This window comes from Mauremys mutica, chromosome 4 (genome assembly GCF_020497125.1).
Source record: "Mauremys mutica isolate MM-2020 ecotype Southern chromosome 4, ASM2049712v1, whole genome shotgun sequence".
NCBI classification, from domain to species: domain Eukaryota; kingdom Metazoa; phylum Chordata; order Testudines; family Geoemydidae; genus Mauremys; species Mauremys mutica.
Genome location: NC_059075.1, coordinates 120,054,574 through 120,068,428, shown reverse-complemented (window position 1 = coordinate 120,068,428; position 13,855 = coordinate 120,054,574). Strand labels below are relative to the sequence as shown.

Genomic DNA, 13,855 nt, shown 5'->3' with positions numbered 1-13,855 from the left:
GCTTCTAGAGTTCGTAAGGACAGCTCCTCGGGCAGAGTACAGCAAGAAGATGCTCAGCATGTGCCACTTCTTTATTGGTGGGGGGGATGCACATATGCTCCTGCCATCTGAGCCTCTAGTTGTGCTGGGCCCGACCCTCTCCGGTAAGTTCCTGGACTGTCTGCAAACTCCAGTCTGGGGCCAGATCATCCTCTCTGTAGAGACAGAGCCTCTTGCTAATCCCCAGCCTACACTGGATAAAACTGCCCCAGAGGCGATTGGGTGGATAACCAGACTTGGGGAGCTCCACCAACAGGTGCAGGAAGTTCTCTGCTGGGGAGCTGGAGCAGAAGGGCTCAGGGAGGGGGAAGAGAAGCCGAAAAAGGAGCCTTGGAGGAGAGGAGGGAAAGCAAAATCTCCTGGTAACTCTCTGGGTGACACTGTTAGTAGGTGACCCTCTGAACCCCTCAGTGCCAACTGTCAAAGGGTCCCTTATCCTGTAACAGCAATGTCTAACAGGCCTGACAAACCCGCTATGCCTAGCTGTCAGGCTATTTATCCAGAAATAGCATAGTGTAAGGTATCAAATGAAATCTGGCATCATGCTGGTCACTAATACCATTGTGAAATGTACGTACTGAGCATATAAATTAAAAGTGATGTGTACATCCTGGCACTGTGTCTTAAAGTCTGTAACCAGGCAGAGCTGACCCACAGGTTTCTGCCAGACAGGAGAGAAGATATGTCTCTGTATCATGTAAATTAAGCCAAATCTGTCTATGACATACACAGGAGGATGGGAAGACACTGGAGACTAGACTGCAAGGCCTGTCTTGTCAGAGTTGCAAAGACAATGAACTTGGGGGGCGGGGGCATAAGGGAAAGGCAAAAGGACACCTTCAGTCAGGCAGCAAAAAGATCAGCACTTTTCCCATTAATGAAAGTTGGCTTCTGGCCTCCTGGGCTAGTGATGCTGGGAGGTTGCCTCAGATGAGATTTTCACCTGTTAAAAGTTGTTGAGGCTCTAAGACACACACGTACCTTTGGTTTTATGTGTAACTGGCTGCTCTTATTACCCTTGCTCGGTAGCTCTTCAATCTTAACCTTTGTTAATAAACTCGGATTGGTTGTCCCTGTAAAGAGATGCCAGGGCTATGTTGTTATACTGGAGTAGACACTCGGTTGACTCAAACAAGCTGGTGGGTGTATTGTTCCCTTGAGAGTAGTGAACATAGTAGTTACTGTGAGGGTTCAGTGTCAGGGGCTGGACACTATGGGGGGATGATTTTGAGGAGTTTGTGGTGTACCAAGTATTGCCCTTCAAGGCAAGTAGGGGCTGGCAGAGCCCTGGGAGAGTGCATGAGTGGCTGAAGGGCTGGTGGGGTCAGGACACCCAGCTACCACCAAAAGTCTTCCTCTAACTGAGATGGGGGTAACACAGTGACTCATGGCCCTGGGCTCTCCCAGAAAGTGTCCCATAGCCCTGGGCTCAGCACAGTTCCCTGTCACCTCCAGGCCCTGGCAGGATCATAGACTATGAGGGTTGGAAGGGACCTCAGGAGGTCATCTAGTCCCACCCCCTGCTCAAAGCAGGACCAGTCCCCAGACAGATTTTTGCCCCAGATCCCTAAATAGCCCCCTCAAGGATTGAACTCACAACCCGGGGTTTAACAGGCCAATGCTCAAACCACCGAGCTCTCCCTCCTTGGAGTCAGAACTGTGATGCTGGGACTCAGGGCTCTGGGCCCTTCCCCTGTCCCCAGGAGATCCAGGTCTCTGCGGTCCTTCCCTGCCCTGACTCTGGGGTCCGCTGGCTTGCTGCCCCAGAAGGGCAATGGGCTCAGAGCTGGGCTTTGTCCTTGCCCCTGCTCTGACATCACAGTGCCACAGGTATGACCTCACACTCCGTTGCCAGGGAGACACCGGAGGAGCAGCTGAGCCGGGCAGGGTAGGTGGTGGTCTTCTTGTCCCCATGCTCAGCTGTACCACGTCCTCTGTCTCTATAGCCGCTGGGCAGCCTGGCCCCCGAAGATCCAGCCCTCCCTCCACCATGGGGCGCCTCCCTCTGGGCGGTGTCTCACCCTATGTGAGGACCAGCACTGGTGGGAGCGTGGACCCTCTGAAGTTCTACGCCACCAGCTACGGCACGGCTTACGGTAAGGGCCCCGCAGGAAGTGTGCTGTGTGCAGGGCCGGCGCAACCCATTAGGCGACCTAGGTGGTTGCCTAGGGCACTGAGATTTGGGGGGTGGCGACCGCGGCGGCTGGATGTTCGGCCGCCACGGTTGTCGGCAGTATTTTGGGGGCGGAACCTTCCGCCGCCTAGGGCGCCAAAAAGGCTGCCGGCGCTCCTGGCTCTGTGGTTGTGAAGGATTAGGGGAGGGGATGGTGAAGTCCATGCCAGCCCTGGAGCTGGTGCCCCAGCAGGCCATGTGAATGACGTTCCCTGCATCCCTGTGTGCTGGCCATCACTGACCCGCTGGGCTCAAGGAGCCAGCCAGCAGCACTTCCCTTCCACCGTGCACCACTTACCCACAGTGCACTGCTGGCCTGACCCCAGCCTCAGTATCCCAGTAGGGCCAAGACCCTGGGCAGCTTCCCTAGCAAGGCCCCTGTGTCCCCAGCGCTAACCCACTAAGGACTGAATCCCCCTCACAGCTCCCCACCATGCTTGGCCCTGGCCCTGTCCGCAGTCACATAGTCTTGAACTGCCTATCTGTGCTCTCTGGTCCCCTCTAGTGGCCAGAGCCTGTATAGCCATGTATGAGTCCTGCCCTGGTGCCAGTCTAACGGACCTGCTGCTTCAGCTCAGGCTCCCAAGTTTAATCCCTGGTGATGCCAACTGCCGAGGTGCCATTGCAATTTGGAGTTTGGGGATTGTCCTGGAAGAGCAAGTCCTTTCAAAAGCTCTAACAGCATTAAGGGCTCAGGAGGAGTCTCCCAACCTGAGCAAGTGTCTCTCTCGCCACGGGCCCCCCCCATTGCCTGTGTGGCTGATAGCTGCGATTCCCCTGTTCTCTTTGGCAGGGCAGGAGAGATTCCATCCTCGCGTTGGCTACCACTCAGGAGCTGGGTACAAGTCCAATTACCGTCCTGTCGTCTCTTACAAGGCCAGCCTGGATCAAGTGGATAATCCAGCTGTGGGGTAGGCTGTACTTGAGGAGATGAGAAGGGCTGGGTACAACTGGGATTGTGTGCAGGGTGGGGACCGTCCCATGGACTATAGACACCTCTCCCACCCTGGGTGTTATCCCAACAGGACAGCCCTAGGAGTGTACCCCAGGTTGGTACGTCTCCCTCACTGCTCCCCTCTCACCCCTTGGGGAGGTGGGTGTATCAGTGCAGAGCTGGGATCACGTTCAGGGAAGGGACTGTCCTGCAGTGTGGCCTAGCAGATGGAGCAACTTGCCTGGGCCTCGGGAGATCTGGGTTTTCTTCCCAGCTCTGTCACTGGCCTGCTTTGCCACCTTGGGCAAGTCACTTCCCCCGCCTGTGCCTCCGTTTCCCCATCTGTAATGACCCTGATCTCCTGAGCACTGTGAGATCTACAGAAGACCTAGCTATCATTATCCCACACTTGTTCTCTTCCTCCCGCTCTAGACAGCTCCTTCAAGATAACTATGACACAGTGACCACCAAGCACTTCCGGCCCCTCCAGCTTCCAGATGGCAAGTACCCCCTGCCCTGGAGCGTCTACCAGCCGGGGAGCGGGTTTGTTCGAGACAAGCCCATTTCCTTCCCCACCACCAAAGCCGTAAGTGTCCAGTAAGCCCTGGCTCTGTGCCTGGCCAGCTCATGGATCACGACCCTGTCCAATATGGGTTTGCCATTGGCAATGCAGCCTGGTGACATTGTGACTAGAGGATTGTGTAGATGGTACGTTCCATCCCAGAGCTAGTGCTAGATTGTGGGGCTGGGGACAGAGAGGGCCTTAACCCTTTAATAATTATAAACAATGCAACTCTTTTACTTTATTAACTACATGCAACAAGGAAAATGGAACTTACAAAATTAGCTTTGGTTGTATCCATCTGTTGTCTCTTGTCTTAGATCATCAGGTCTTTGGGACAGAGCTCATCCTGGTTTTGTGTCTGTACAGCACCTAGCACCTTTGGGTATGTCTACACTGCACACAAAGCCCAGGTTCTGACTCAGGTTTGAGCCCAATTCCCCCTTCCATCCACACACACATTGGTCTGACTCAGGTCAGCAAGCACCCAAGAGCCAGGTCATAGGACCCTGCTAGACTTTGACTTGGGGCCAAGCCCTGGCATTTTGCAGTGTGGACTCAACTTAAGCCACAGACCCGAGTCAGGAGGTCTGCATAGTGTAGTATGGACACATTAGCACAGCTATGAGACCCTGGTCCAGTGACTGTAAGCCCAGGTTTACAATGCCATGTGGACACTCCAGTGCAGGCTTGGAAACACAGAGTCCACAAGCCTGGGTCCCACAGACCCGGGTTTACAATGCAGTGTAGACACAGGGCCTGGTCAGTGACTGCAGCTCCTACATGCTACTACAACACAAATAATAAACAATAGCACACTTTGGTTCTGTTCAGATGGGAATATAAATACCTGACAGTGTTAATGAGCATCCACAGGCCTTGAAAGTGCTGCAGTCTGTCTCCTGAGCGCAGGCTCCGTCAGGGAGCGGGTCCCATTGGCATGATGTGACCTGAGAGGTGGGGGGTTACCTATGTGAAATGAGTTTGCGGGGAGGTCTCAGTCTGGATTGGACAGGTGCCCCTGCTACATGCAGCGCCCGCACAGGTGGGGTGGGTTGGCAGCTTCAGCAGATAGGGCAAGGACTGAATGGGCATGAAGTCTGCCCTGCCCTCTCCCCTTTAGAGGGGGGAGCAGCGTTGGGGCTTGCACTGCAGCTGGGGGCATCCAGAGACAGTCAGCATCTGAGGGTGCTGATTTAACACACGTACAGGGGTCTGCGCACTTGCGATGTTCCTCCCCTCCTTGAACACTCCCCATCACATCCTCCAGCAAAGGTCCAGATAAGCCAGGGGTAGGCAACCTATGGCACGGGTGCCGAAGGCAGAACGCGAGCTGATTTTCAATGGCACTCACACTGCCCAGGCCCTGGCCACCGCTCTGGGAGGTTCTGCATTTTAATTTAATTTTAAATGAAGCTTCTTAAACATTTTAAAAGCCTTATTTACTTTACATACAACAATAGTTTAGTTCTGTATTATAGACTTATAGAAAGAGACCTTCTAAAAACATTAAAATGTATTACTGGCACGCGAAACCTTAAATTGGAGTGAATAAATGAAGACTCGGCACATCACTTCTGAAAGGTTGCCGACCCCGATACAAGCCGTTCCTTGGCTCCGATCACCCCCCTGTGGGGATATAGAGGCTCAGCAGCACCCTGTGCAGCCTTGCCCATCCTTGCTGAGTGGGGACCTGGTGCTTTGCTGCCATGGAACTCACCAGAGGGGCTCACTCGGCAGGTTAAGAAAGTCCACTTCGATACACGGGACCAGGGGCCGCGAGCCATCACAGGGCTGGAGCCCAGACAACTCCCTGTCCTGCACAAGCCACAGGGGAAAGGCTCTGTCGAGGGGGAGAACGCCAGACACGTGAGTGCAGCACCGGCTCTCCCTGGGCCTTGACCCGCTGCTGGCACCAGAGCAAAGGAGATGGAATTGGGAGCCACCCAACACTTGTCTTGGGCATTGCAGCAAAGCAAGGGGGCAGCCCTGGTGTGCCTGCGTGCTGGAGTGAAGGGGAGATACCCTGGCACCAGACCAGAGGGCTCCTGCCAGGGCAGGCAGGGGAGGTGGGTGAGGGTCTTCTGCCAGGGTGTGTGAGAGCCCTGGGTGGGGGTCTTCTGGCAGGATGGGTACTAGGCTGGGAGGTGGGTAGGGGCCTACTAGCAGGCTGGGTGCAAGGCTGATTTCCCCCCCCCGGTTCACTCGCTCTCTCCTGCTCCTTGCAGGGCCCTCTGTACATGTCCACAGAGTATAACTCCAAGTTCCGCTTCGACTTTCCCGGCCAGCCAGGTACGGTCCTTCCTTGAGCCCCTCGCACCCTCCTGAGCCACGTCCTGGGGCAGCCAACCAGGCCTCTGCCATAGGCCCATTCATAGGAGCTACATCTGTACCCATGCCACCTTCCAATTCTCAGCCATCCCCCCTGTCTAAGCAGCACTGGGCCTAGCCAGGGCTTGGAAAGGCACACCGGGTACTCTGTAATGAGCCGTGCCCCAGCCTGGGGCCAAGGGGCATTGCGCTGCTGGAGGATGCTGTCTCTTGGCTGAGACAGGAAGCCAAGGTCCCAACAGCTTGTGGTTATTAAAGGTCCGCTGGGACTTGTGCTAAGAGCAGGACTTTTAACCCGTTTCCCAGCCAAATTCCAGTTCAGGCACTTACCTTCTGCCTCCCTAAATTCCCCTGGCAGTTTCAATTGGCCACGCTCTTTGTTTCCCCTGCCTATCCTACGTCGTTGTGTCATGTCGCTGTGAGCTGGTAAGCATGTTCCAGCCCAGAGGTGGCTGCATTGCAGTGGTGGGGAAGTGGTCCCATGTCTTAGTGGAAACCCCTTTACGGTCTGTTGGATGGAAAGTGCTATGTACAAGATGACTTGCTATTCTCATCCAGCAGCCCCTCTCCGTCCCCTGCCTGGGAGCACAACCCCCTGTCCCTCTAGCCTTAAGGGATGGGGTTTCCCTGCTGATGAGCTGTCTGACCCTGGGGAAGTAGGGAGGGGGAGTTACTGGAACCCCTAACACGAAGGGAACCCTAGGTGAACTATGCTTTCTACTGGCTAGAACCGTCTGGGAATGGTAAGGGGTGTGGGGTTCCCAGGGCCGGAGGAGCATGGGGAGCTCTCTGAATTGTCCCTCTGGGCATGAGCCATTCTGGGGTTCCCAGTTCCTGTCTCCTGCACAGACCATGCCAGCTGCACAACTTCACCCCTGTCATTCGCGTGGTTCTTTGTCCTTACGATCGCGCTCGCCTCCACGCAGCCACCTATGCTGAGGTCACCCTTCAGGCCGGCAGCGTCAGAGCCAGGGTTCCACGCTCAGCCCCCTATCCACCTGCACCACTACACCACAGCCAGAGCCCAGGCTCACTTGCTGTTTCTCCGGATCTTTCCTCCCCCTCCTGTGTGGCCTGGTCCCACCGTCGTCACGGCCCAGCTTATCTGAATCCATTGGTTTGTCCGGCGATCATTTCCTCTCTGGTGCTCTCAGCTCCCATGTGCGCCACATTTTTCATTCAACCGGCAACCCAGTTAAGTGTGAGGCTAATGCAGATGCAAGCCGGGCTTGCCCTATGGGAAGCCCTGTCTCCCTCTAGTGGCTAGACCAAATGGAGGTTGGTGAGCCAGCTCCCGCCTTCATTAACAGAGCTGATCTTTCTGCTCTGGCTGGAGATTTTAGAGACAGAGGTCGGAGGCTCAAACCCCAAGGTGCAGCGTTACGTGACTTCAGGGGCTTAGATATGTTGGTTGTTGCCCAGCTTTGTTAGACTCCCTCTGGGAATGTGGGTGACCGTGTACTCCCCCGCCTCGTCTCCCGTTCCAGATTTCTTACAGAGGAAGACGATAGGAGCCAAGGAGGAGACGGGATTCACTGAGGGCACCCAGCAGAACCCCATTGCAATCCTGCCACCTCCTCTGGGAGAGCCAGTAGGTGCTGGGCCCTGGCGCACTTCCCCGGTGGTCATCTCTGTGCTGGACTGAGTGGAGCACAGCACCGCCTTTGGACCTGGGGTGACCCAGCTGTGCATGCTCACACTTACCCAGGAGCCTGTGCAGCTTGCCACCCCCCCCCCACTCCCCTGGTTTCCCAGCCACTCCAGTGGGTTTCTCTTCCCCCTGCCCCTTTTGTTCGGAACCGTCTCTGAGCGGCAGCTGGGGTGAGGCTGAAGGCTCCTGTGCCCCGTCAGGGCTTCCCTGGAACACATGCCAAAGCTGTTTGGGGCCCAGCATCCCAAACACCATCCCCCCCCTCACACGCACACACAGCTCAGCTACATGGGGGAAGAGAGGAGAGGTCGCCTCCAGCCTGGCATCAGCCCTACCAGCCTGGGGCCTCCATGTCATGGGCCAGCTCCATACCCCGGCAGATTCCTTAGTAAGGTCTCAAGGGATCCCCCTTAGATCCCAAGGGGAGGAGCTGGCCAGGCCTGGCCCAGCCTGTCTGGGGAATCCTGGGCCCATCCTGCGTTGGGAAGGGGCCTCACTGCCAAGTGTTTCCCTTGCAGAGGAGCCAGCCTGGCATCAGCATCACCAAGACAGACTTCCTGCCCAGCGCTTGCCCCCATGTAAGAGGGGCCGGGAGCGGGGGAGAAGGAGGAGCAGAGGGAGGATGGCAAAGGATGGGAGGGGTGGGAGGGTCACCCAGAGATGGGGGGCAGGATGGGCAGAGTGGGGGAGTCACCCAGAGACTAAGTGGAGAGGGCAGAGTTAGGGTCTTTCCTGGGCTATAGCTCCATGCCAGGGAAGCCATTTGGGGTGTCCTCTCCCAGGATCCTGTAATAGGTGGCCAAGCCCCAGTGCTTGGGGGGCTTCCAGTTCAATCAGGGCCTGAGAACCCGCAGAGGCCGGGCTGTGACACCCTCTGCCCTGCTCCCCCATGCAGGCGAGCTGGGTGGCTGCAAAGTCCTTGGGATGGGGGAGGTGACACTTTGCCCCTGGCTGCATCACTTTGTCCCAACTCCTGTCAGGGCGATGAGTTCCTGCCCGTGCTGTCGAAGGGCTCTGAGCGAGAGACGGGATTCAGCCGGGACAAAGACAACGGCCTCAGTGCCATGGTGAGCGACCTGCCTGCCCCCCCCCATCCTGCCTGCCCCCTCCAATCTACTGGCATCCTGCCTGCACCCCCCATCCTGCTTCCAATCTGCCCCTGCCTGCCTGCCCCCTCCATTCCACTGGCACCCACCATCCTTCCTGCACCCCCCATCCCGCCTCCAATCTGCCCCCACCTGCCTGCCTGCGCCCTCCATTCCACTGGCACCTCCCATCCTGCCTGCACCCCCCCATCCTGCCTCCAATCTGCCCCTGCCTGCGCCCTCCAATCCACTGGCACCTCCCATCCTGCTTGCACCCCCATCCTGCCTCCAATCTGCCCCCGCCTGCCTGCCTGCTCCCTTCATTCCACTGGCACCCCCCATCCTGCCTGCACCCCCCCATCCCGCATCCAATCTGCCCTCGCCTGCCTGCCTGCCCCCTCCATTCCCCTGGCACCCCCCAACTTGTGCTCCCTCCATCCCACCTCCAATCTGCCCCCGCCTCCCTGCCTGCCCCCTCCATTCCACTGGCACCCCCCATTCTGCCTTCAGTCCTCCCTGCATGCCTGTATCCTCCTCTCTGCCTGTAACCTGTCTGTGTGCTGTCTCCTCCCTCCCCGTCTGTGACTGCGCCTCCATTCACCTGGTCTCCTCCCGCCCCCCAGGGCCCGCCACATGCAGCACCCCAGCCTGGGGTCGAGGGGTCAGGGCCCCTGAGCCACACTCAGTTCCGAGGGCTGCAGAGGCCCCTGCAGACCCAGACCACCCTGCTGGGCCGGGAGTACGTGGGGAACAAGGTGAGTGTCAGCATGGCCTGTGCTGCCTGCCCAGCATCCCGCGGGTCCCCTCGGGCCTAGGCCAGCTTAGCCCTGTGTCCCCCCTCTAGGAACTCTCCGGATTCAGCATCAACAACAAGAAATATGTGACGCCCCCCTACGACCCAGACTTGCCCAACAAGTACCTGAGCAGCTACAACTCCAAGTGAGTCTGAAATACTGCCACCTCCTGCCCCTGGGGGAGCTCTACCTGCCTCCCCACAGCCCAGCCTGCCTCTGGGGGAGCTCTACCTGACTCCCCCAGCCCGTCCTGCCCCGGGGGGGGAGCTCTACCCTGCCTCCCCCAGCCCGTCCTGCCCCGGGGGGAGCTCTACCCTGCCTCCTCCAGCCCGTCCTGCCCCGGGGGGAGCTCTACCCTGCCTCCTCCAGCCCGTCCTGCCCCGGGGGGAGCTCTACCCTGCCTCCCCCAGCCCGTCCTGCCCCAGGGGGAGCTCTACCCTGCCTCCCCCAGCCCGTCCTGCCCCGGGGGGAGCTCTACCCTGCCTCCCCCAGCCCGTCCTGCCCCGGGGGGAGCTCTACCCTGCCTCCCCCAGCCCGTCCTGCCCCGGGGGGAGCTCTACCCTGCCTCCCCCAGCCCGTCCTGCCCCGGGGGCAGCTCTACCCTGCCTCCCCCAGCCCGTCCTGCCCCGGGGGCAGCTCTACCCTGCCTCCTCCAGCCCGTCCTGCCCCAGGGGGAGCTCTACCCTGCCTCTCCCAGCGCTCTCCCCTCTCTCCATGTGCATGCCCTGTCTGTCTCTTGGTCTGAGTGGGAGTGGCCTGACTAGGTGTGTGTGTGGGAGGGAAGCGAAGGGGGTCGCCCGGCCTGTGGGGAGGGGGCTGGGCAGCTGACAGACCCAGCAGGACGCAGCGCTCTTTAACTCTGTTTCCTCCCCTCTGGCAGGTTTTATGACAACACCCTCAAGGGCGTGGACCGTGAAGGATGGACCCGTGGAGGAATCCAGCCCCAAGAGCCGGGCGGCTTCGCCACTAACAACCACGTCACTGGACTGGGCAGCAACCCCAATGCCACGGAGACTCTGAGACTGGTCCACCCCCATGTCGGCAGGTGAGGCTGGCCGGCTCCCACTGCCCTCCACCCTGCCCCTGACACCCTCCTGCCACTCCTCTTCCCTCTGTGACGCTCTCCCCCTCTGCTCCCAGGACGATCACAACGGTGGACCCATTCTATCGCGACACTCCTCATGACAACCGCTTCTCTGCTCTCTACCAAACCGCCGTACCTGAGTAGGTAAGGGGGCTGCGTGGGCTTGCTGGGCACCTCCCAGGGCAGCGGGGCTGGGATTGCGCTGCCCCCCAGCTATGCAGTGGAGCACCAGGGCACGCACCCATCAGAGACCTGGCCAGTCAGCTGTGAGCACTCAGTCCTGGTGCCGGGGCGGCTCCAGGCCCCAGCACGCCAAGCGCATGCTTGGGGCGGCAAGCCACGGGGGGCGCTCTGCCGGCGCCGCGAGGGCGGCAGGCAGGCTCCTTCCACGGCTTGCCTGCGGAGGGTCCGCTGGTCCCGCGGCTTCGGTGGACCTCCCGCAGGCGTCCCTGTGGAGCGTCCGCTGGTCTCGCGGCTTTGGAGGACCTCCGAAGCCGCGGGACCAGCGGACCCTCCTCAGGCAAACCGCCGGAGGCAGCCTGCCTGCTGTGCTTGGGGCAGCAAAATCCCTAGAGCTGCTCCTGCCTGGTGCTGGAGCTGATGAGGCCAGGTGTCAGGATCTGCTGGGCCTGGATCAGGCTTTCTGCTCCTTCCAGGGCACAGCTCATGGCATTTCCCTTCAGGGGACGCTGGGAAGGGAGTCCCAGGCCCTTATGAAGAGTGGGGAGCACGACTGCTGTGGGCTAGGCTGCCAATCCTCATCCCTGTCCTTTCCCCAGCCTTTGGGGAGGTGGTATGGGTTCCCCAGGGCCACTCCACATTCTCCATTCCCCTCTTGGGGTCCCTCCCCCGACTTTGCCAGATTTCAAGGACCGCTTTGCCTCTTCTTTGCTTTCTTGCAGATCTGTGCCTCCACCCCGCAGGAGCTGGTCTCCTCTGGCGAGGCAGGGACTCCAGGGCTGGTCTCCCCAAGCAAGGCAGAGGCTTCAGCATCTCCCAAAGACTTTACTTTTCCAAGGATATAAAGAGAAATCATCACCCAGTGAAGGCTCATTGGTTCTCAGTGGCCTAGCTGCCAGCCCCCTTCTCCTTAGATCTCATAGACCTCTCCTCCTCTTCCCCATGGCCCCCATAAACTTCTCCTTCTCCTCTTCCCCAGGGACACCAGCACGCCCTTCCACTCCCATCCCCTGCTGTTCTCACAGGGGAGCCCTCTGCTGTGAGAGCTGACCCCAGCTCTCACCCCACGCATGGTGGCACCCATGTGCTGCCATGAGAGTCGGCAGTTCCATTCTCCTGGCATTTGGGCCCCATCCCTCACGGTGCTGAGCAGTGGGAGAGGAGGGTGCCTGGCACCACGCAGGATCAAGCCCTTTGACTCAAGACGGGAAGCTGGGCCCTGTGTGTGAAGCCGTGAATGGAGTTAACCGCTAGACATATGCTGCAGCCACCTGGGCTACCCCAGCTCACCACAGGGTCTCTGCAGGGCCTGGCACCGTCCCTGCAGGGCCCTGGGGCTGTTATCAGGGGGCCTAGAGCTGTTCTCGCGGGGTCTGGGGGACTTGTAGCTTTCACTGGCACTAGGGTTGCCTTGATTTGGCCATTAAATCATCGCCATCAATGGAACAAGGCTCATTTACAGCAGTGGAGGAGCTGGTGATTTGTTCTTCAAATGTAGCCCTGTTGCTAAGGCCACCCAAGACCCAGCAGAGGCTGCTGAGCTCTGGAGACAGGGGACGGAACCTGCCCTGCAGAGGCACATTCGGATCCAGTAAGGCTAGGTCACACTATAATCACCCCCTGCCTGCTCGGCAGAGTCTTCACTCAACGGCTGCTCTCCAGACTTAAATCCAGGGCCCTGCACTGACTCCAGCTGAGTAACTCTGGGTTGCCTGGCAGGATCCCCCTCTGCCTGGCTGTTTCTCTTTCCCAGCTCAATCGCAGTGCTGCTTGTGATGGTGGAGGCAGCTGTGTGGTGATGCTGCCTGGCTCAGTTGCCCCAGCATGGCGGTAATGCCATCCCGCTCATGCACGTGTGTTAGGAACCGACTGGCGAGCTTTCCCTTGTGCCCTGAAAGGAGCAGCGTTTGGCCCAGCGGCACTGTGGCGGTACCCAGATGGGAGACGGGTAATAGCAGAGCGATGGGCTGGAATTGTCTCTTCAGCTGGTAACTGTTAATAGACAGTCTGACACACCACTGCGTTTCCTCCTGGTCCTGTCACACTGTGCATCTACACACGCATTTAATGACTGTCTTCCCACTGCTCCCCTCCCCATCTCAAACAGCTGGCAGCTCGATTCCCACACTCTCAGCATGTCTCATATTCACCGACACCGCATGGGGTGATGTACAGGTAATAGGATCTTTTCCCGTGCCCCATAACCTACTGTACGGTGTAGTGCACACACACACACACACAGAGTAGTCTCCACACTCCCAGCATGGTGTGATGGTACACACACAAAGCAGAGCTTACAGACACCCAGCATGCTGTGATATATATATACTCGCACCACATTCCCTGCATCATGTGATGCACTCACATACCATAGGGTCTCCACATTCCCAACATGGTGCGGTGTACATGTGCCCACACAGTCAGAGCTCCACAGTTCCAACATGGTGTGATACACACAAAGACAGAGTAGGGTTTCCAGCCTCCCAGCATGGTGTAATGTTATATAGATTCACAGTGGGGGTCTCGATTCCCAGCATGGTGCTATGCTTGCACACACACAGGTAGGGTCTCCACACTCCCAGCATGGTGTGATGCCTGCATATACAATAGGGTCTTGAGGCTCCCAGCTTGGCATGATGCACACACGCAGAGTGGGATCTCCCTGCATGGGGTGATACAAGATGTAGGCCTTTTTCCCTGCTTGGTGTAGTATTGACCTTTTGGCTCCTGGGGCTGCAATGCACACCCTCTGCACTCCTGCCCTTGGTCTCAGTTTCCACCCCAAAACATGATATCTCCCTCTTTCCAGCTCTCATGTTTCTCTCTGGAGGGTAGTTTCATTTCCTAGTGCATGTTCCATGAGCTGGTGTGGGGCCTCTGACTTTGACAACAACGAGCGCAATCAGTGATACCAAACAAGCTGGCCTCATGTTGCAGGTAACACTACCAGGCTGCAGCTCTGTTTTCCAGCACACCTGAGCCTGCTGACACCTGATTCCCCGCCACACTCTGCAGAGGGGAA

At 58.3% G+C, this 13,855-nt stretch overlaps 1 protein-coding gene across 3 annotated transcripts in view; it reads left to right on the top strand.

The window, feature by feature from the left end:
* The window catches only part of PPP1R32 (protein phosphatase 1 regulatory subunit 32), a 15,416-nt gene extending 1,561 nt beyond the window's left edge, over positions 1–13,855 (top strand). The window contains exons 2-14 of one of the 3 annotated variants that reach the window (XM_045012803.1): positions 1,986–2,135; positions 3,006–3,123; positions 3,579–3,732; positions 5,449–5,577; positions 5,937–6,000; positions 7,527–7,630; positions 8,209–8,268; positions 8,671–8,757; positions 9,399–9,530; positions 9,620–9,714; positions 10,450–10,614; positions 10,710–10,797; positions 11,556–13,852. In XM_045012803.1, the coding sequence (XP_044868738.1) occupies positions 2,030–2,135; positions 3,006–3,123; positions 3,579–3,732; positions 5,449–5,577; positions 5,937–6,000; positions 7,527–7,630; positions 8,209–8,268; positions 8,671–8,757; positions 9,399–9,530; positions 9,620–9,714; positions 10,450–10,614; positions 10,710–10,797 (1,302 nt within the window). In that variant the 5' untranslated portion in view covers positions 1,986–2,029 and the 3' untranslated portion in view covers positions 11,556–13,852. Of the gene's footprint in view, positions 1–1,878; positions 2,136–3,005; positions 3,124–3,578; positions 3,733–5,448; positions 5,578–5,936; positions 6,001–7,526; positions 7,631–8,208; positions 8,269–8,670; positions 8,758–9,398; positions 9,531–9,619; positions 9,715–10,449; positions 10,615–10,709; positions 10,798–11,555 lie in introns of those variants that run through there. The other 2 variants (XM_045012800.1, XM_045012802.1) reach the window with 2 other exon arrangements.